Source organism: Bubalus bubalis, chromosome 12 (assembly GCF_019923935.1).
Source record: "Bubalus bubalis isolate 160015118507 breed Murrah chromosome 12, NDDB_SH_1, whole genome shotgun sequence".
Lineage (NCBI taxonomy): Eukaryota > Metazoa > Chordata > Mammalia > Artiodactyla > Bovidae > Bubalus > Bubalus bubalis.
The window spans coordinates 18,534,340-18,558,358 of NC_059168.1; the positions used below are offsets into that span (position 1 = coordinate 18,534,340).

Genomic DNA, 24,019 nt, shown 5'->3' on the forward strand with positions numbered 1-24,019 from the left:
GTCACTGAGACCCAGATCTAAATCCTGACTCAGGCACATGGCTTATGTCCTTGGTATATTTAGGTAATTTTTCTAAACTTCAGTTCCTTTTCTGTAAAAGTATGTTTGATCATACCCTATAATGAGATTGCTATAAGGATTAAAAGTTAAGATATCAAAAGCATGTCGCATCTACTCAATTCCATGTGCTCCATTAATGGAACCTAGCAAGGAAGCAGAGCAGATGTTAAAAATGTTTAGGATCTAAACTATGTGAACACTGAATAATCAGAACAAATGCCTGAGCAATGAGGCCAATGAGAAGGGATCCCCAGTGAATAGAAAAGTTGGTCCAACCAAAAAGAAAGGATGCAGGTCCACACATATCACTGGTGTTTTATAGGCTCCTTAAAGATGAGAAAGTGGTTTTCATACTAAGTAAGGATTTCAGAGTTTGGAGCTTGGAAAAGGAGCAAATATTCAATGGGTCTGCTTGGCCAATAATCTATAGTCAGATGGAGGAATAAAACAAAGTTGTGGGGAGTTCTGTTTTCTAGAGACTGTACTTTGGGACTAGGTAAAGTGCCTCAGGGTGGGAGCAACTGGTTTGCATAAAAGCAGGTGGTGCCCATCAGAAGCTCAGACACCAAATGCCCAGGCAACAGAGACATCATTACTCATCAACAGAGGTGAAGAGGCAGACAGCCAGGTGTTTAAACAAAAGAGATAAGATTGCAACTGTACACTGAGTCAGAAAAAAGAAAGGGGAAGTGATAAGAAATTTATTGGCTCTAAGTTGTGGCAGTTGGAGGCAAAATGTCCTTTCATACTGCCTGCTCCATAGCGGAACTGGAGTCAGAGTAGAAGCAGAGGGAAATAGACAAACGGCCGGTGTCAAGGAGCATGGTGGAGGGTTCCATGCTAGACTCACCATGCAGGAAATGGCACAGAGCCAGCAAATTTAAGATCATTAGCAGCCAGGACCTCATTTTCCTCATTTATAAAATGAAGGCGTTGTACCTCAGGATCTCTGAAGCCTCTTCCAGTATTAAAAGTTTCCTTTATTTCTGTTAGGAATCTCAAGAGGCCTCTAGTTTGAATGGTCTTGTACCTTCCTCACAAAATGTTGTTGCCTGGTAGATGCTGAGTAATACTATTTATGCTTGTTATTCATCTGAGAAAATATGGTTTTAATGAAAAGCTAGAAGCTTGTTCTCAGGTTCTAACCATGTGGCAAATAACAAAATGGAAAGCCGAAAGCTAAGTCTAACCCATTAAACTTAGGAACTCCTCCTTTATTTTGGAATTTCAAAATCTACTGTGGCATGTTTGGCTGTGTATCACAGCTCATTATCACACAGCTCTGCTGTTTGGTGCCTCTCCTGACCAGTTTTCTTGCTTCCATTCATTGTTCCTCTCTTACTCTGCTGCTATAATGTCAACTTTTTATTAAATATAAGGTGCCATCACTTGTAAGCAACCACATTATTTTACATATTTCTGAGAAAGAAAATAAACAACTGCCAATTAATCTATGACACATCAGTTGTGGGATGCTTCTGAGTTTCAGAGTTATTCAAGTTTCTAAAGTGTGTCTTAAAGTCAATAATACATAGTATGCCTATAAAATAGGAATCAACTAAGGTCCCTTGGCTCTGAAGCTTCCAAACACTGCCCATAGGATGAACTCTGAACTCTGCAACAGATCTGGGGCCTTCACTATCCTACCCAACCTTACTGGACTTGTCTCCTAACACATGCCACCAGCTATCAAGCTGCCTCCAACCTAACTTTTTTTAACTTTTTATTTTGCATTGAAGTACAGCCAACTAACAATGCTGTAATAGTTTCAGGTGAACAGCAAAGGGATTCAGCCGTACATACAGATGTATCCATTCTCACCCAAACTCCCCTCCCATCCAGGCTGCCGCATAACATTGAGCAGAGTTCCCTATGGTATACAGTAAGTCCTTGTTAGTTATCCGTTTTAAATATAGCAGTGTATACATGTCGATCCCAAACTCTCTATTGCTGCCCCTATTTTCCCCTCTAACAACCATGAGATCATTCTTTAAGTCTGTGAGCCTGTTTCTGTTTGGTAAATAAGTTCATTTATATCATTTCTTATAACTGCAAAATCATATGTTCTCTTCCTTCCTTCTACATTTACTAAACACCTACTGTATACCAAGTCCTATTTTAAGTATATCTCTGTTTTCTTTGTTTTGAATCTCCCTCTCTCAACCCCTGAACCAGATTTTTCTATTTTTCCTTCAAGATCCAAACCAACCATCTTCTCATTCATGAAAAAGTTTTGTGAAACTTTCTCCAGTTTTCCTCATGTAGACTTAACTTTGTAAGCTTCTGTTACACTGTGTTGAAACAGTTAATGCACCAGTTGCCCATCCTAGACAGCGGGCCCCTCAAGCACACAAAAAAAGTGACATTTATTTTTGTAATCAGGACAGGGATTAAGAATGTGGAATCCTGCTTCCTGGCTTCAAAGTCCCTTTCCTGCCTAGTGGGAAATCATGCACCCTAAGTGGGGAGACAGACATGAAAAGTGACATTTTGGGACTTCTCCAGTAGACCAGTGGTTAAGGCTCTGCACTTCCACTGCAAGAGGCACTGGTTCAATCCCTGGTCAGGGAAGTTTTGCATGCTGTGCCTTGTGGCAAAAGAAATGTGACATTTTTGAGGAAGTACAGACTGCTAGGGAGTACAGTCACTATGAGGTGAAGTTCTTAGGTTTGAACCTCATACAGACCATAACTATGTGCTATGAATCACAGACTATAACTCATCTCACAAGTTTTGCAAGTAGCAAACCTTTAGTGAATATCTTAACCTATTACAGGTTAAGAAAAAAAAAAAAACCCATCATTAAAGACACTAGAAGATTTATTAAGTACTTACTATATGCACTGAATCCTGCAGGTGCTAACTTCCTAAGTGACTGGTGAGAAAAAATGAAACTCTTACTAAATCACACATTCAAAGTCACACAGACAGTGTTAAGCACAATCTGAATTTGATCCTGGGCCAATCTGATTGCCAAGATCAAACTCTTTCCATTAGAGTACTTTATGGCATAGTACCTCATCATCACTGAGGAGATTCCTCATTTGGCTAATAATTTGTAAGGAAAAAAATGGATAGTCTTCTTCAGTCACCTGTGATTGGTGTTAATTTGTTCTCCCTGGCAAATCTAATAGGAAATACAACGTGATTTTTGGCAGTAATCAATTGATGATGAAGACACTCTTGGCATCTTTTTCCTGTATTTTCTTCCTGCAAGGTTTCATGCCATATCTTAATTTTTCAATTTTCTTGCTAATCTCAGACCAGTAGTCATTTACACAGTCACAGCCTACTAGTAACTAGCAATTGGTCAATGAACTTGATTTGTCCCGTGAAATGGAGACAAATCCATTAGTTGGAGTTGAAAAAGCTAGTGAAGAACAAATAATGTAGGCAGTAAGATGATCAAGATCTCTAGTTGGAGTCCCAAACAGAATAAACCCAAGGTGAAATACCCCAAGACAAATATTAATCAAATGAACAAAGATCAAACACAAAGAGCAAATATTAAAAGTAGCAAGGGAAAAGCAACAAATAACACACAAAGGGATCCCCATAAGGATAACAGCTGATCTTTCAGTAGAAACTCTTCAGGCCAGTAGGGAATGGCAGGACATACTTAAAGGAATGAAAAATAAAAATCTACAACCCAGATTACTATACCCAGAAAGGATCTCATTCAAATATGAAGGAGAAATCAAAAGCTTTACAGACAAGCAAAAGCTGAGAGAATTCAGCACAACCAAACCAGCTCTTCAACAAATGCTAACGGAGCTTCTTTAAACAGGAAACACAGAAAAGGTTTATAAACTCGAACCCAAAGCAACAAAGTAAATGGCAACAGGATCATACTTATCAGTAATTATCTTAAATGTAAGTGGGTTGAATGTCCCAACCAAAAGACAAAGACTGGCTGAATGGATACAAAATCAAGACCCCTATATATGCTATCTACAAGAGATCCACCTCAAATCAAGGGATACATACAGACTGAAAGTGAAGGGCTGGAAAAATATATTTCATGCAAATGGAGACCAAAAGAAAGCAAGAGTAGGAATATTCATATCAGATAAAATAGACTTTGAAATAAAGACTGTGAAAAGAGACAAAGAAGGACACTACATAATGATCAAAGGGTCAATCAAAATACAAGAAGATATAACACTTATAAATATATATCCACCCAGCATAGGAATATCTCAAAACATAGGGCAAATGCTAAAAAATATGAAAGGGGAAATTAACAATAACACAATAATAGTGGGAGACTTTAATATCCCACTCACACCTGTGGATAGATCAACCAAACAGAAAATTAACAAGGAAACACAAACTTTAAATGATACAATGGACCAGTTAGATCTAATTGATATCTATAGGACATTTCACCCCAAAACAATGAATTTCACCTTTTTCTCAAGTGCACATGGAATATTCTCCAAGATAGATCAATCCTGGGCCATAAATCTAGCCTTTGTAAATTCAAAAAAATTGAAATCATTTCGAGCATCTTTTCTGATTACAATGCAGTCAGATTAAATGTCAACTACAGGGGGAAAAAAAAACTACTAAAAATACAAACATATGGAGGCTAAACAACACAATTCTGAATAACCAACAAATCATGGAATAAATAAAAAAGGAAATCAAAATATGCATAGAAACAAATGAAAATGAAACCACAACAACCCAAAACCTATGGGATTCAGTAAAAGCAGTGCTAAGGGGAAGGGTCATAGCAATACAAGCTTACCTCAAGAAACAAGAGAAAAATAAAACAAATAACATAACTTTAAACCAAAAGCAACTAGAAAAAGAAGAAATGAAGATCCCCAGGGTGAGTAGAAGGAAAGAAATCATAAAAATTAGAGCAGAAATACATGAGAAAGAAACAAAGGAGACCATAGCAAAATGCAACAAAACTAAAAGCTGGTTCTTTGATAAGATAATTAAAATAGACAAATCATTAGCCAGACTCATCAAGAAAAGAATGAGAGGAATCAAATCAACAAAATTAGAAGTTAAAATGGAGAAATCACAACAGACAACACAGAAATACAAAGGATCATAAAAGACTACTTTTATGGCACGTATCAGCAACTATGTGCCAATAAAATGGACAACTTGGAAGAAATGGATGAATTCTTAGAAAAGTATAACCTTCCAAAACTGAACCAGGAAGAGACAGAAAATCTTAACAGACCCATCACAAGCATGGAAATAGAAACTGTAATAAAAAAAAATCTTCCAACAAACAAAAGCCCAGGACCAGATGGCTTCACAGGTGAATTCTACCAAAAATTTAGAGAAAAGCTAACACCTAGCCTACTCAAACTCTTCCAAAAAATTGAAGAGGAAGGTAAATTCCCAAACTCATTCTATGAGGCCACCATCACCCTAATGTCAAAACCAGACAAATAATAAAAGCTATATACGAAAAACCCACAGCAAACATTATCCTCAATGGTGAAAAATTGAAAGCATTTCCTCTAAAGTCAGGAACAAGACAAGGGTGCCCACTTTCACCATTACTATTCAACATAGTTTTGGAAGTGTTGGCCACAGCAATCGGAGCAGAAAAAGAAATAAAAGGAATCCAAATTGGAAAAGAAGAAGTAAAACTCTCACTATTTGCAGATGACATGATCCTCTACATAGAAAACCCTAAAGACTCCACCAGAAAATTACTAGAACTAAACAATGACTATAGTAAAGTTGCAGGATATAAAATCAACACCCAGAAATCCCTTGCATTCCTATACACTAATAATGAGAAAACAGAAAGAGAAATTAAGGAAACAATTCCATTCACCATTGCAATGGAAAGAATAAAATACTTAGGAATATATCTACCTAAAGAAACTAAAGACCTATATATAGAAAACTATAAAACACTGGTGAAAGAAATCAAAGAGGACACTAACAGATGGAGAAATATACCATGTTCATGGATTGGAAGACTCAATATAGTGAAAATGAGTATACTACCCAAAGCAATTTATAGATTCAATGCAATCCCTATCAAGCTACCAACAGTATTCTTCACAGAGCTAGAAGAAATAATTTCACAATTTGTATGGAAATACAAAAAGCCTCGAATAGCCAAAGCGATCTTGAGAAAGAAGAGTGGAACTGGAGGTATCAACCTACCTGACTTCAGGCTCTACTACAAAGCCACAGTTATCAAGACAGTATGGTACTGGCACAAAGACAGAAATATAGATCAATGGAACAAAATAGAAAGCCCAGAGATAAATCCATGCACCTATGGACACCTTATCTTTGACAAAGGAGGCAAGAATATACAATGGAGTAAAGACAATCTCTTTAACAAGTGGTGCTGGGAAATCTGGTCAACCACTTGTAAAAGAATGAAACTAGAACACTTTCTAATACCATACACAAAAATAAACTCAAAATGGATTAAAGATCTCAACGTAAGACCAGAAACTATAAAACTCCTAGAGGAGAACATAGGCAAAACACTCTCTGACATACATCACAGCAGGATCCTCTATGACCCACCTCCCAGAATATTGGAAATAAAAGCAAAAATAAACAAATGGGACCTAATTAACCTTAAAAGCTTCTGCACATCAAAGGAAACTATTAGCAAGGTGAAAAGACAGCCTTCAGAATGGGAGAAAATAATAGCAAATGAAGGAACTGACAAACTAATCTCGAGAATATACAAGCAACTCCTACAGCTCAATTCCAGAAAAATAAATGACCCAATCAAAAAATGGGCCAAAGAACTAAATAGACATTTCTCCAAAGAAGACATACAGATGGCTGACAAACACATGAAAAGATGCTCAACATCACTCATTATCAGAGAAATGCAAATCAAAACCACTTATGAGGTACCATTTCACACCAGTCAGAATGGCTGCGATCCAAAAGTCTACAAGCAATAAATGCTGGAGAGGGTGTGGAGAAAAGGGAACCCTCTTACACTGTTGGTGGGAATGCAAACTAGTACAGCCACTATGGAGAACAGTGTGGAGATTCCTTAAAAAACTGGAAATAGAACTGCCTTATGATCCAGCAATCCCACTGCTGGGCATACACACTGAGGAAACCAGAAGGGAAAGAGACACGTGTACCCCAATGTTCATCGCAGCACTGTTTATAATAGCCAGGACATGGAAGCAACCTAGATGTCCATCAGCAGATGAATGGATAAGAAAGCTGTGTTACATATACACAATGGAGTATTACTCAGCCATTAAAAAGAATACATTTGAATCAGTTGTAATGAGGTGGATGAAACTGGAGCCTATTATACAGAGTGAAGTAAGCCAGAAAGAAAAACACCAATACAGTATACTAATGCATATATATGGAATTTAGAAAGATGGTAACAGTAACCCTGTGTACGAGACAGCAAAAGAGACACTGATGTATAGAACAGTCTTATGGACTCTGTGGGAGAGGGAGAGGGTGGGAAGATTTGGGAGAATGGCATTGAAACATGTAAAATATCATGTATGAAATGAGTTGCCAGTCCAGGTTCGATGCACGATACTGGATGCTTGGGGCTGGTGTACTGGGACAACCCAGAGGGATGGTATGGGGAGGGAGGAGGGAGGAGGGTTCAGGATGGGGAACACATGTATACCTGTGGCAGATTCATTTTGATATTTGGCAAAACTAATACAATTATGTTAAGTTTAAAAATAAAATAAAATTAAAAAAAAAAACTCAACATTCAGAAAACTAAAAAAAAAAAAAAAAAAAAACAGACAAAGATGCCACAAAAAAAGAAAACTATAGGCCAATATCACTGATGAACATAGATGCAAAACTCCTCAACAAAATTCTAGCAAACAGAATCCAAAAACATACTAAAAAGATTATACATCATGACCAAGTGGGCTTTATTCCAGTGCAATGATTTGTCAATAGTTGCAAATCAATCAATGTGATACACCACATTAACAAATTGAAAGATACAACCCATGTGATTATCTCCATGGATGCAGATAAAGCCTTTGACAAAATTCAACATCCATTTATGATAAAAACCCTCCAGAAAGCAGGCATAGAAGGAACATACCTCAACATAATAAAAGCCGTATATGATAAACCCACAATAAACATTATCCTCAATGGTGAAAAATTGAAAGCATTTCCCCTAAAGTCAGGAACAAGACAAGGGTGCCCACTCTCACCACCACTACTATTCAACATAGTTTTGGAAGTTTTAGCCACAGCAATCAGAGAAGAAAAAGAAATGAATCCAGATTGGAAAAGAAGTAAACTCTCACTGTTTGCAGATGACATGATCCTTTACATAGAAAACCCTAAAGACTCCACCAGAAAATTACTAGAGCTAATCAATGAATATAGTAAAGTTGCAGGATATAAAATTAATACACAGAAATCCCTTGCATTCCTATATATTAACAATGAGAAAACAGAAAGAGAAATTAAGGAAACAATCCCATTCACCACTGTGACAAAAAGAATAAAATACTTAGGAATAAATCTACCTAAAGAAACAAAAGACATGTGTGTGTGTGTGTGTGTGTGTGTGTGTGTGTATATATATATATATATATATAAAACACTGATGAAAGAAAACAAAGATGACACAAATAGATGGAGAAATATACCATGTTCATGGATTGGAAGAATCAATATAGTGAAAATGAGTATACTACCTAAAGCAATATATAGATTTAATGCAATCCTAATCAAGCTACCAACGGTATTTTTCAGAGAACTAGAACAAATAATTTCACAATTTGTATACAAATTAAAAAAAAAAAAAAAACTCAGAAAGCCAAAGCAATCTTGAGAAAGAAGAATGGAACTGGAGGAATCAACCTGCCTGATGTCAGACTATCCTACAAAGCTACAGTCATCAAGACAGTATGGTACTAGTGCAAAGACAGAAACATAGATCAATGGAACAAAATAGAAAGCCCATAGGTAAATCCACGCACCTATGGACACCTTATCTTTGACAAAGGAGACAAAAAATACACAATGGAGAAAAGACAATCTCTTTAACAAGTGGTGTTGGGAAAACTGGTCAACCACTTGTAAAAGAATGAAACTAGAACACTTTCTAACACCACACACAAAAATAAGCTCAAAATGGATTAAAGATCTAAATGTAAGACCAGAAACTATAAAACTCCTAGAGGAAAACATAAGCAAAACACTCTCCGACAAATCACAGCAAGATTCTCTATGGCCCACCTCCCAAAGTAATGGAAATAAAAGCAAAAATAAACAAATGGGACCTAATTAAACTTAAAAGCTTTTGCACAACAAAGAAAACTATAAGCAAGGTGAAAAGACAGCCTTCAGAATGGGAGAAAATAATAGCAAATGAAGCAACTGACAAAGAATTAATCTCAAAAATATACAAGCAACTCCTACAGCTCAATTCCAGAAAAATAAACAACCCAATCAAAAAATGGGCCAAAGAACTAAACAGACATTTCTCCAAAGAAGACATACAGATGGCTAACAAACACATGAAAAGATGCTCAACATCACTCATTATCAGAGAAATGCAAATCAAAACCACAATGAGGTACCATTTCATGCCAGTCAAAATGGCTGCTATCAAAAAGTCTACTAACAATAAATGTTGGAGACAGTGTGGAGAAAAGGGAACCCTCTTACACTGTTGGTGGGAAAGCAAACTAGTACAGCCACTCTGGAGAACAGTGTGGAGATTCCTCATAAAACTGGAACTATAACTGCCATATGACCCAGCAATCTCACTGCTAGGCATGTGCACCGAGGAAACAAGAATTGAAAGAGACATGTGTACCCCAATGTTCATTGCAGCACTGTTTACAATAGCCAGGACATGGAAGCAACCTAGATGTCCATTGGCAGACAAATGGATAAGAAAGCTGTGGTAAATATACACAATGGAATATTACTGAGCTATTAAAAATAATACATTTGAATCAATCAGTTCTAATGAGGTGGATGAAACTGGAGCCTGTTATACAGAGTGAAGTAAGTCAGAAAGAAAAACACTTATATACTATATTAACACATATATATGGAATTTAGAAAGATGGTAACGACGACCCTATATGTGAGACAGCCAAAGAAACACAGATAAAGAACAGACTTTTGGACTCTGTGGGAGAAGGCATGGGTGAGACGATTTTAGAGAATAGCATTGAAACATGTATATTACCATATGTGAAATAGATGGGCACTCAAAGCCAGTGCACTGGGACAACCCTGAGGGATGGGATGGGGAGGGAGGTGGAAAGGGTTTCAGGATGGGGGACACATGTACACCCATGGCTCATTCATGTCAGTGTATGACAAAACCCACCACAATATTGTAAAGTAATTAGCCTCCAATTAAAATTAATTAATTAATTTAAAATGAAGATCTCCAGTCATTTCCATTCTATTGTTTTCCTCTATTTCTTTGCATTGTTCACTTAAAAATCTTACATTTCCTTGCTATTCTTTGGAACTCTGCATTCAGTAGAGTATATCTTTCCCCTTCTCCTTTGCCTTTTGCCTTTCTTCTTTTTTCAGCTATTTGTAAGCCCTCTTCAGACAACCACTTTGCCTTGTTGCATTTTTTTTTTCTTGGGGATAGATTTGGTCACCTCTTCCTGTTCAGTGTTATGAACCTCTGTCTATAGTTCTTAGGCACTCTATCAGATCTAATCCCTTGAATCTATTTGTCACCTCTATAGTGAATAGTCAATAGTCAATCTATTTGTCACTGTATAATCATAAGGGATATGATTTAGGTTGTACCTGAATGGTCTAGTGGTTTTCCCTACTTTCTTCAATTTAAGCCTGAATTTTGCAATTAGGAGCTCATGATCTGAGCCATAGACAACTCTAGGTCTTGTTTTTGCTGACTTCTGACAAAGAGCTTCTTCAACTTTGGCTACAAAGAATATAATCAACCTGATTTCAGTATTGACCATTTGATGATCAATAACCTCAGATATGCAGATGATACCACTCTAATACCAGAAGATGAAGAGGAACTAAAGAGCTTCTTGATGAGGGTGAAAGAGGAGAGTGAAAAAAAAAGGCTTAAAACTTAACATTCCAAAAACTAAGATCATGGCATCTAGTCCCATCACTTCATGGCAAATAGATGGGGAAACAATGGAAACAGTGAAAGATTTTATTTTCTTAGGCTCCAAAATCAATGCAGACAGTGACTGCAGCCACGAAGTTAAAAGACACTTGCTTCTTGGAAGAAAAGTTATGACAAACCTAAACAGCATATTAAAAAGCAGCGACAGCTGACAAAGGTCCATATAGTCAAAGCTATGGTTTTTCCAGTAGTCATGTATGGATGTGAGAGTTGGACCATTAAGAAGGCTGAGAGCCAAAGAATTGATGCTTTTGAACTGTGGTGCTGGAGAAGATGCTTGGGAGTCCCTTGGACTGCAAGGAGATCAAACCAATCAATCCTAAAGGAAATCAACCCTGAATGTTCATTGGAAGGACTGATGCTGAAGCTCCAGTACTTTGGCCACCTGATTCGAAGAGCTGCCTCATTGGAAAAGACTCTGATGCTGGGAAAGATTGAGGGCAGGAGGAGAAGGGGGCAACAGAGGATGAGATGTTTGGGGGGCATCATTGACTCAATGGACATGAGTTTGAGCAAACTCCGGGAAATACTGAAGGAAAGGGAAACCTGGCACACTGCAGTTTATGGGATCACAGAGTCAGACCCAACTTAGCAACTAAACAACAACAACAAGATGATCAAGATGCATTAAGCTATCAAAGATAATTAATGACAGAGAATATAGATATGATATCAATATATTAAACATAAAACCAAAATATTAAAATATTCCTTAAGATTCACTGAGAAATCAGAAGAGGTGCTGATTTAAAGTCTGTGGATGTAATGAGGTTGATGGTAATGGGAAGGCTTCAAACAGGAGCACACACAGGCAGTCTTGACAAAGAGGTTTGGAGAGGAAGCAGTATGTTCTGAAGGACTTGGAAAAAAGAAGGAAATTGAGGATTTGAAGAGCTTCATTCTTTAATGAGTTGCACAGGACCCAGGACATTGGTGACCCACAATAAAGTCATGAGTAGAGACTGTCTAAGACTGTGGAAGCTCAGGAAATAAAACTCACTGGGTAAACATAATATATTTAAATGACCATCCTCTCATTTGAGTAAGTGGAAAGTTTTGATATTACTTATTTTATTGCCACTAATCAGTACTAACAAAAAGCTAAGGTCTTCTTGGAACACCATAATATATAAAATATTTTAAATGCCAGGATCAGTAACCTAGTCATTATATATTCATTATACAGTCTATGGACAAATGCAAGTTAGTAATAAGTGCATGTCAAAATTGCATCTTGTCTGAGAATGTATAATAATAGCAAATGTAAGAATAAATAGTTAACATTATTTCTGTTTAAAATAACAGGTTAGGCTAACTGCTGTAACAGATAAGCCCCAAATCTCAGTGACTTATCACAGTAAAGATTCATTTCTCACTCAAATTACAGGCTCCTGAGATTCCGTGAAGTAGGTATATGTGAATGTATCTGTATATAGGAGATCTGCTTTATGCAGTCATTCAGGCACCCAGGATGTACCATTTAATGGTTTGAGATTCTTCCAGGGTTTCAGGATCCCCCATGGTATGCTCTGCAGCCAACTAGCTGAGAGAGAAAAAAAAATACATAGGATTGTGGAAAACACACAGGAATAAAGGCAAGCCTGGACAAGGTCCCCACCACATGTATTTATGTTCCAGGTGCCCATCTACTGAAAAGAAAGTGCTAAGTGTGGTCTAGTTGTGTGTCCAGAATGAAAGACGGAATATGGATACTGGTAAGCACTATCGTTATCCCCAGAAAATAGGTAATAAATTCTCATTTCAGTGACAAAACAGCTGTATGATATATAGCCCATGAATATAAAAAATCAGGATTCTGATGAACATTATCATATCAGAATTTACATTGAGATAAGTGATGTCTCCTTTCTGCTGTTACTTGGAAAAGCTGTATGTTTATTGCATGAAAGCCACTGATGACTCTCACTTTTTAAAGTTGAGATATAATTGACATATAACATTATATAATTTACAGGTGTACAACATAATGATTCAATATTTGTATATGTTGTGAAGTGATCACCATGTTTTAAACTCTTTTTAAAAAAGGTTTTCTCTGGAATATGTGTTGGTTCTTTTAAACATTCACAACAAATATCCATTCTTAGAGGATGAATTTGATATTATAAAAACTAAGTTACAATAAGTTGGGTCAGATGCAAAGATTAAACAATTGAGTTTTATTTTTTCATGAGATTCACAAGGCAATTCCAAAATAAACACTTTTAGAATGCATTGAGTAATGATATCACTGTTGAAAAAAATATAGCTGTATTTCTCAACATGGATGCCATTTTTTGTTGTTTAGTCACTAAATTGTGTCTGACTCTTTTGCAGCCCTATGGACTATAGCCCGCCAAGCTCCTTTGTCCATGGGATTTCCCAGGCAAGATTACTGGAGTGGATTGCCATTTCCTTCCCCAGGGGATTCTTCCCAACCTGGGGATCAAACCTGAGTCTCCTGCATTAGCAGGTGGATTCTTCACCACTGAGCAACCAGGGAAGCGCAGATGGCATTTAGATTTGGGGAAAGGCATCTGCAACTTGCATCTATGAACCTTCAGGCTGTTCAAACCAGGAAACAGAACAGGCGGCTAGGTAGTCAGAGAATATGGGGAGATGGGTAGCATTGCAAGAGTGAAAATCTCTCTTTCTCGCCATAGGTCAAGAGTCTCTCCTCAATTTTCTCACTCTTATTTTTTTCCAGACATTGAGAAGAATACTCATAAGCAGAGAATATCAACTAAAAGAGCTTTACCTTTTGGATGGATCTCAATCATTTATTCCCTTTCATTAGTTTGGTTTTATAAGAAGTCCTTTCTTGGGAGAAAATTTTTAATTAAGGACATAACACTGTCCTTTAAAATCCTACTGCATACAGTTTATCAGGCTACATGATTTGGTAATATGTAATATTAACATATTTGATGAGTCATAGTTAAAGCCTCTAAATATTGATCATTTTAAAGCATCTAATAAAACAATGAATGCAAACCAAAAAAAAAATTTTTTTAAGTTTAAAAAAAAAAAAAGTTTTGCAATGTAATGTGCTTTCCAAGCAACAGGGAAAGGTTTTTAACAAGGCCATCTACCCTGGGGAGATGAGCACTTCACCTGGTTGCTCAGTGGTGAAGAATCTACCTGCTAATGCAGGAGACTCAGGTTTGATCCCCAGGTTGGGAAGAATCCCCTGGGGAAGGAAATGGAGGGAATGTGTGCTGATAAGAATTTGTAGGAGGCATTCTGGCAATGCATGTGAAAAAATAGCCTACTTTTGGACCCACAATTATCAATTCCAATTTAGGAAATACCTAAAGAAAATCACTAGGCAATTTGTAAATCTGGCTAAGTAGGAAACCATTGCAGCTTTGTTTATGACAGTGGAAATGTAAAATAAACAAAAAATCCTAAAAGTATATTATGTCATGATTAAATATAACATAGTATACCCATTCAATGAAATGGTATTCAGTGATAAAAAGGATGCAGTTATTGACCCTAAAGATCAATATGACCCTAAAGCCAGCTTCAGCAGTACGTGAACCATGAAATTCCAGATGTTCAAGCTAGTTTTAGAAAAGGCAGAGGAACCAGAGATCAAATTGCCAACATCCACTGGATCATGGAAAAAGCAAGAGAGTTCCAGAAAAACATCTATTTCTGCTTTATTGACTACGCCAAAGCCTTTGACTGTGTGGATCACAACAAACTGTGGAAAATTCTGAAAGAGATGGGAATTCCAGACCACCTGACTTGCCTCTTGAGAAACCTATATGCAGATCAGGAAGCAACAGTTAGAACTGGACATGGAACATCAGACTGGTTCCAAATAGGAAAAGGAGTACGTCAAGGCTGCATATTGTCATCCTGCTTATTTAACTTATATGCAGAGTACGTCACGAGAAACGCTGGGCTGGAAGAAGCACAAGCTGGAATCAAGATTGCCAGGAGAAATATCAATAACCTCAGATATGCAGATAACACCACCCTTATGGCAGAAAGTAAAGAGGAACTAAAAAGCCTCTTGATGAAAGTGAAAGAGGAAGAGTGAAAAAGTTGGCTTAAAGCTCAACATTCAGAAAACGAAGATCATGGCATCTGGTCCCATCACTTCATGGCAAATAGACGGGGAAACAGTGGCTGACTTTATTTTGGGGGGCTCCAAAATCACTGCAGATGGTGATTGCAGCCATGAAACTAAAAGACACTTACTCCTTGGAAGGACAGTTATGACCAACCTAGAGAGAAGGGGACGACAGAGGATGAGATGGCTGGATGGCATCACTGACTCGATGGATGTGAGTCTGAGTGAACTCCAGGAGTTGGTGATGGACAGGGAGGCCTGGCATGCTGCAATTCATGGGGTCTCAAGGAGTCAGACACGACTGAGCGACTGAACTGAACTGAACTGAAAGATCAATATGCTATGTATATGGATATGTAAAAAAGCAATTATAAATTAGGATGACTAGTCCATCTTTCATTTTATACTGTATAGGGGGAAAAAAGCCTTCAAGATGTATAACAAATGTTATTAGAGTGGTTTATGGGTAGTGTTAAGTTTTTCCTTTAAAAAAAACAAAACCTTATATTTTCTCAACCTCCCCCTCAATGGGCATACATTTGTCAAGAATATGTACTATGAGTAGAATTGCATAATGTGGATTCTGGAGCCATACTGCCTGGTTTTGCATCCCATTTTTTCCTTTCATATAAATATTCTATTGAGCATATAATCTAACCTTTCTGTGTCTCTGGCTTCTCACTGTAAAATGCAGGTAATTCTGTACCTACCTCATCAGGCTGGAGTGAGGATTAGAAGTGGTAATATGCTATGTTGTGCTAAGTCACTTCAGTCATGTCTGACTCTTAGTGACCGCATGGACTGTAGCCTGCTAGGCTCCTCTGTTCATGGGATTCTCCAGGCAAGAATACTGGAGTGAATTGCCATGCCCTCCTCCAGGGGATCTTCCTGAGCCAGGGACTGAACCTGTGTCTCCTGCATTGGCAGGCAGGTTCTTTACCACTAGTGCCACCAGGGAAGCCCCAGAAGTGGTTATTACCCAGAAGTGGTAATATACCCAGATAATTAGTCAATATGCATGAAGCAAACACTATATAAATATTGCAATTCGGTAATTACAAAAATAATGGAGCTATTTCCATTTTTAGAAAAATATAAATCACTATTTTCATATGCAAATTAGGGAAGAAAGCAAGATATCCTCACAGATACTAACAATTTTAAAGTAGGTTCACAAAATACAATAAGACTGCAAAGGAAAGCAACCTGCCATTCCTCAAATTACTGCATAAGGCAGTTAAGTACACTAGGTTCCAAACAGGAAAGTCACGAACACAGTTCTGAGCCCTTGCAAATCACACAACCTCCTGTGCCTCCAATTCCTCAATTATGAAGTGGAGATCATAGAGGCATTGGAAATTCTATAAGGCAATGGCCTTATAGGGCTATTCTGTAGATTCGTTAAAATAAGACATGTGAAGTGCTTATTAGCAAGCTCTCTGTAAAGGTTAGCTATTATTATTATCATTATTATTAATGAATACCCTTGAAAATAAGTCGTTGACTGGAATGGGTCCAAGAAAATATCACAAACACCCCAAGATTAGACAGAGTGCCAACGTGGGACCAAACGACTGATCAGTAGAAGAAGAAAAGCAAATTTCTGGTCTGGCAGATGCTGCATAGAAATAAGTGCTGAGATATCACAGAGCAGGGATCCCAGCTCAAGTATAAAACCCAAGGAGACTCTCAAGAGGAAGGGCTCTAAAAATAAAAATAGAAAAAGAGAACAACCATTTTATCCACACTGTACCCTGGGTGACTGGTCCTCTGCATTCCAGTCTCCCTTTTACAGAGGAGGAAACATATTCAGAAAAGATGAATACTTTGTTCAAAATGGTGTGTAAACAGCAAAGGGAGGTGTGTGTGGAGGTGGTGGAAGACAAGATCCTAGGCTAAACCTTACAGAGAATCTGTGCTCTGTGCACATGCTTGCAACTCTGGAGCAGCAGTCATTAACAGGCGGGACACATAAGACAGGGACCACTTCCTCCTTTGGTAAAAATGAGTCCAAGTACCAAGTTCAGAGTCCAATATCAGACATTTAGCCCCCAATCTAGGGATCCTCCTGAGTCACTGAAATGGCCCAAGCCTAGAAGACTGAGAATCCACGTGAGTGAATCCAAGCTGAGGGGGAGCAGAGAGATGGGGGAAGAAGGTGAAAGGAGCTAGGCTGCTTGTCCTGGTTTTGTCAGATTTTTCTTGTATGTATGCAACATCTTTATAAAACAATGAGACTTTTCCCGCAACTCAATTCTAAGAGTCTGTCTGACTCAAAAGATAACTTCTACATTTCTATTTTCGTCTCAAGAACAGAAAATCCGCACAGCAACTTCCCAGAGCTGACTACAGTAGAGAGGCTAGGCTAGATAGACATTGTATCTAGGGAGGAAGGCCCTAACACTAGGTCTGCCTATTACCGTCTCATTTCCACTTGCTGCTAGGCCCCCAAGTGGGCACTCGATTCTCAGTCATTTTCAACGATGTAGCAAACCCCTCCCCTCCAACCCCCGCATCGGCCAATAGAGGGCGGCCTGTCTCTTCTTCCAGAAGTCTACCAGCTGCATACTCAGATTCCTTTTCCTTTCAGACCTGTTAGGTCCCAAACCCACCCCACCCCAGTTTATAAGACTCTCTCCTTCCCCAACCAGCCCTTTCAAGTGCTTTTTTAAAAAAAGGCATTTCCTAAAATCTAGAGAGGGGGTGACAGATGGAAAAGTTCAAACATCCTTTTGTCTGTAACCCATCCCTCTCTTCCACTCCTGTACTCATGCGTTCTTAGAAGTTCTGGCCTCTCCAATGAGCTGACAATCTAATGGGGTGAATCAGAACTATTTAGAGAAAGGTTTATATTACAACATATTTATTTACATATTTAATTTATATATATAATATAAGCATTTGTAATATAACATGATAAATGTAAGCAGAGGTGATTACAAAATGCTATAGAACAGCTAAGGGAATAAGCTCAAGATGCTTCCCAGAAGAGGAGGCATTAAACCATATTCCATGTATGCTTCTAACTCTTATATTTGTACATGTCTTTCAGGGTCTGTATAATCCCCCCCCCAGCTCCCTCTCTCCCTTGACTCCCAGTTGTCACCATGTTGGGCCCACCTAATCTCTCTTTTGAATCCTTAAGTCTGTTTTCTGAAGATGAGGGAATCCTTTTGTGTCTGAGCCCCAATCTCATTGCCTTGGCTTCTGGCCACCTACTGTCTCTCCTGGATCCCAGAGGGGAAACGGCTATTTCATAACTGAGCTCCTACTTTACACACTGTTTCAGATAAGCTGCCAGGCCCTTGCAGGTTTCTTATTTGCCACTAGTTACAGGCTTTAAGGAACTATGCTTGTTTTCTCTTTTGTTTCTCTATTAAGGCTATGGTAAAGGACCAGGTGTAAGAAATTTTCTCAGCTGTTACATCCAAATTTGTGTACATTTGACTTCAATTCCCATGAGGAGTCAGACTATCACCCGTGTTGATCTACCTTCCAGAAGTTTCTACCTCTGGAATCCCAGGAATGATGTCCCTTGCTTGTGTTCAATCTCTAGGTTTCTCTAACTTTAATATATTGCCTTTAAAAATAAAATAAACAAACATAAAAGCAAGACTGTGGCAATGATTCTCTTTTCTTTCAACTACAGTAGCTTTCTCACTTCTGTATTTTTTTTCCATCACCTGACCTTGGCTTTTCCTCTTAAGTCCTACAATGTTATCTGCTACGTTTTAATAATGTCTTTATACTTGCATTTGAACAGAAATATAGATAACCTCCTCTGCAAGAGTGGAAAGGGCCTTTTAACACAGCTCAATGATGACAGCTTGTTGGCAAATCCCACGGTAGAGTACTGGTGCCTTGTTGGGGTCCAAGAAACAATCATGTTCAACAGCGTTGTATGTTTTATTGTTCTTGAATTTTGCTAATGGAATATCAAGCATATCTGAAATGATTTTACCACTTAATACTTATAATTATAGAACCTTAGGGTATGAGGTCCTTTGGAGATCATCTAACCTGACCTCCTACACAACTACAGGAACTGTCTCTACAACATCCCTGGAAACGAGTCATCTCAACAGCTCTTTAAATGCTTCCAGAAAATGGTATGCTCACTCCCCACTTTCCACTGCTGATAATCAGTGATAATTAATGAGCCTCTTCCCCTTCTCAGGACAAAGAACTATGATTGGAGAAATGTTTAGTTTTCTGATTCCAATGACTGGGGAATATTCCACTGGTACCTTTGGCTTTTCCATTCAGGATTAGAGTGGTTAAACCAAAATGTTTATAAGAAGTATAAATTTGTTCCGCAAACAGAAGATTTCAAAGGCATCTTTGTTTCTTCTCTCCTTACACTGCTCTGCTATTAACTTTGGGTTCATTAGTCAGGATTTTCAGATCCACTTGGCTGCCACCTTCCTGCAGCCAGACCATCTTGGATCAAAAGGTCGGCAGGCCATTCCCATCTCACACCTGCCACAAGATCTGATTTTTCTTTTCCCCCACACTGTTCCTAGTCACTTTCTGTTAATTCACTAATTTTATTGACCCTGTAACACATCCTGGGAATGGTGGGCCATTACAGAGCCTATCACTTCGAGATGCTTTTTCTGACAGCTACAGATGAGAAACAACCTCCACACGACGCATTCTGCACCATTTCAGCTGCTTCTTTACCTGGTTTAACACAAAGAACATTTTCTTTATTAGCACATTCACAGAAAATGAAAAAAAATTAAAACCCACGTTTGTCCACCACCTTGGGGAAAAGGGGGCAATGACAGACGATATTAATGATGCATGAGATATGCAGGTTTAGTCATGTCAAGACTTGTAGTAATTCAATTCGGCCTTACTCAGGGGAGAAAAATTCACCTCTACTTTCCATCCGCCCCCTCCTTTAATGAAGCACCTCGGCACAGACGGCAGAGCGACAAAACACACCAGGATGTGGACAGCTAAAACGCACTCGAGCTACAGCGGCCCCCAACAGTCTTCCCTCCTATCCTCCGGTATATTTACCTAGACCTTTTAAAGCACTTAATTAATTCACCAGCAGCTTCGCTGGAGGCGTCTCGAGCGTTCCGAGACTCCATTACATGATATCGTTTACAAACTCTATTCCCAGCTCGAGTGGAAGATGGATTCTCATCCAATTTTGCAGAGGTTCCATGCGTTTTGCTTCCCTTTCCCGGGTTTCGACCCGGCGGGCGCACCAGCCAAGGGCTGGAGCCTTCACCTCCGCCCCGAGCTCCGGGTTCCCGGCCACTCTCCGAGCTCAAAGCATTTCCCGGAGGTGCAGTTGCCTCGCCCTCGGGACTCCCAAGCTAGCCGCGGTGGCCCCGAAGGCTGGCGGGCGCTCGGGGACGCTGCGACTCTCATAGCTCGCCGGTGCGCCCGAGCCGCACCGCGCCGGCGATGCCGTAGCGGGAGAGGCGCGCGAAGACTCGGCCGCAGGGCCGGCTCGGTGCGCCGGGCTCGGGGAGGCGGAGGGGGAGGAGGGGGAGGAGGGGGAGGAGGAGGAGGCGTGCGAGGGAGGAAGGGCCCAGCCGCTGGGGAGGGAGGGCGAAGGAGGGGGAGGGGGCCGGCCGGGCCAGAAGGGGTGGGGGGGGCAGCCAATGAGCTGCGCGCGGCGCGGGGCGGGGGGGGCGCGGGTTGGGGGATGAGGTAGGATGGGGGAGGGCGCAGCCCGAGCGGCGGAGGCTCGAGCCATAAACAAGCGCCCGGAGGAGCGGCGCAGGAGTGAGGCGAGCCGGGCGCGCGGAGCGGACGCCGCGGACCTTCTGCTGCGCCACCGCGCCCACTCGGCGGCTCGGGAGGCGGGGACCGGCCCGGAGGCTGCGCCGCTGCCGCCGCCACAACCACCGCCGCCGCGGGGTCGGCCGACGCGGAGGAGGAGAGAGGGAGGAGGCGCCGCCAGCCGGGGCTGGAGCCGAGCGCAGCCGCCGCCGCCGCCAGAAGTTTGGGTTGAACCGGAGCTGCCGGGAGGAAACTTTTTTTCTTTTTTCCCCCTCCCTCCCGGGAGGAGGAGGAGGAGGGGAAGCCACTGCTGGCGCCAACGCTAGTGGGCTCCGGGTCGGCGCGGCCCGCAGGGGGAGCGGGGGCCTCGCCCCGCGAGGGGAGGCTCGCCCCGGGGGCCCCGAGGGGGGCGGCGAGGACCGCGGGCTGCGGGTGCGGCGGCGGCGCGTGTGCCCCGCGCAGGGGAGGGCGCCCGCCCCGCTCCCGGCCCGGCTGCGAGGAGGAGGCGGCGGCGGCGCAGGAGGATGTACTTGGTGGCGGGGGGCAGGGGGCTGGCCGGCTGCGGGCACCTCCTGGTCTCGCTGCTGGGGCTGTTGCTGCTGCTGGCGCGCTCCGGCACCCGGGCGCTGGTCTGCCTGCCCTGCGACGAGTCCAAGTGCGAAGAGCCCAAGAGCTGCCCCGGGAGCATCGTGCAGGGCTTCTGTGGGTGCTGCTACATGTGCGCCCGCCAGAGAAACGAGAGCTGCGGCGGCGCCTACGGGCTCCACGGAGCCTGCGACCGGGGGCTGCGCTGTGTCATCCGCCCCCCGCTCAATGGCGACTCCATCACCGAGTACGAAGTGGGCGTCTGCGAAGGTACGGCCGCCCGCCGCGGGCCCCCTCCCACCTGGCCCGCGCCGCCCCCTCGGCACTGGTGGCGCCGAACAAAGTTTGGCCGAGACTTTCCCGAGGAGAGAGGGTTCTTCGGAAAGGAGGGGCGCCCGCCACCCCCGGGAGTGAGCCCTGAGTCCCTGGGTTCCCAGTTCGCTGCTTCCCCGGATGCCTGGCCAGCCGCGGGAGAGGTTGGGTTGCGTGGGTGGGGGCCGGCGGGTGGGAGATCGCCCCCGGCCGCGCACAGACGCGCACACGTGTGGCCCATCGGGTTGGGGTTGGGTAGAGTGGCCAGGCTGTGCGCCCGGAGGTGGGGGCGCCGCGGGCAGGGGGCACTGCGGAGGCTATGGCGAGCCCCTCGGGGAGTCCGGCCCCTGCCGCCCTCCCCGCACTAGCGCAGTGTGGAACCGAGTGCTGCACTACGTCCACTCAAGTCCATTTTCTGCTGGCGGAGGAGACGTGTCTCCAGCTCACACTCCCTGTGTGATTCTTGTATTATTTTTTCCTTGCGCTTTTTCTTCACCCCCTTCCTCCTCCTGCGCATATAAATCAGTTTCAGCTCCGGAATATGTCAGCCCAGGGGAAGTTACAGACGGTGGTTACTCATTTATTTGCCTATTGAAAGCGGTCAAAGGCTTTCTCTCCTGAATGAAGGGAGGGGTGGGGGGCCGGGCGGGGGGCTTGCACCTAGGAGTGAAAAGTTGTTTCTGTACTATTAGTGGCTGCTTTTTAAGAGCAGATATCCGCGTCTTTCCAATCGTGTTGCTTGTTCTTTTTGTGTGTTTAATAACGAGGATTGTTCAGCTGGTTTCTCCAGTGAAGTATTGTGCACCATGGTGTCTGATGGAAGGAGAAGGATTGGGTTAGCGGAGCCCTCCTTCTTGGGAGAATCACTGTTGATGGGTGTTGGCCTTCAGCCCTGCCCGCCGGCCTCGGGGTGCTTGGTCAGGTTTGGGGTCTAGAGAGACGCAGTGAGTTCTTTTTATTTGGCTCATGCCAAATAGTGAGCACCAGTGAAACGCAGGATCCCTGCTCGGGCTGACGTTGGGGCGGTGGTGCTGTTCTGGGGCATCCTGGTGTGCGAGCAGAGCGCAGCAGCCTTACTCTGGAGGGGCGGAGGAGGGACAGGCGCCCCTGCTCCTGTCTTCGTCAATACTCACAGCCTGCGCGCAGGAGACCAGGGAGGGGTTTATTCTGAAGCATCCTTCTGCGTGTCTGTTTATTGTGCTGGGAAACAGAGGAAGTAGATGCCTCAAGGGTCTGTTGAAAGGCTTCCATTCTGTGGTTCTCTTTACATACGTGCATGCTTGTTGATTATTGTTGTTTAGTTACTCAGTCCTGTCCCACTCTTTTGAGACCCCATGGACTATAGCCCGCCATGCGCCTCTGTTCATGGGATTTCCCAGGCAAGAATACTGGAGTGGTTTGCCATATCCTCCTCCAGGGGATCTTCCCGACCCAGGGATGGAACCTGCGTCTCCTGCATTGGCAGGCGGGTTCTACCACTGAGCCACCAGGCAGGTTTTCAAGTTTGGACAGTTTTGGAAAATCAGGATGGCCTTTCTGGTTTGGAAGCTAGTGGGCAGTAATGAGTGAAGGGAACACTTGCAGGGAAGTGCACCGATGCACCCTGAGGACATTGGGATACAAGAGTTTGTTTACCTCAAGTACAAAAGCCTCTCACCTGGTGTTAAGTCCCACCATATAACATGTTTTTATTTCTCACAAAGAAGAAAAATGCCCAGGAGATTAACTTCTGATACAATTTTATGTGTTTGACTTTGGGAATTCTGAATGAGTTGGACCAAAAGATGCAGCTTTGAACCCTGCTACTTGGAGTGTGTAATTTACTTAAGCCAGCCTCCCATAAATCTGAAAAGAACAAGCACCCTGAAACAAGGTTAAATGTGGTGGAAACTGCTGTGCTCTGAGAAGGACTTGGGAAGGTTCTAAAGATTCTAACCTTTGTTTTGTTACTTGATGATAGATTTCTGGTGAAGAAAATGTGGAGTTCAGGGAACATTCACACTAATCAAGAGCTTTGGCACCAATGTCCTGGTGTCATTGTATAGAGTTATTTTTGCAGTTTGTTGGTGAGCCTTTTATTCCTCTGAAATGAGGTGATCCCTCATAGCTTCGTTTCTTCT

The 24,019-nt window shown here is 41.8% G+C and overlaps 1 protein-coding gene across 2 annotated transcripts in view; it reads left to right on the forward strand.

The window, feature by feature from the left end:
* Positions 1-21,389: 21,389 nt before the first annotated feature.
* The window catches only part of CRIM1 (cysteine rich transmembrane BMP regulator 1), a 206,598-nt gene continuing 203,968 nt past the window's right edge, over positions 21,390-24,019 (forward strand). For both annotated transcript variants that reach the window (XM_006056852.4, XM_006056853.4), the window contains exon 1: positions 21,390-21,857. In XM_006056852.4, coding sequence (XP_006056914.3) covers positions 21,527-21,857 — 331 coding nt within the window. In that variant the 5' untranslated portion in view covers positions 21,390-21,526. The remainder of the gene's footprint in view (positions 21,858-24,019) is intronic.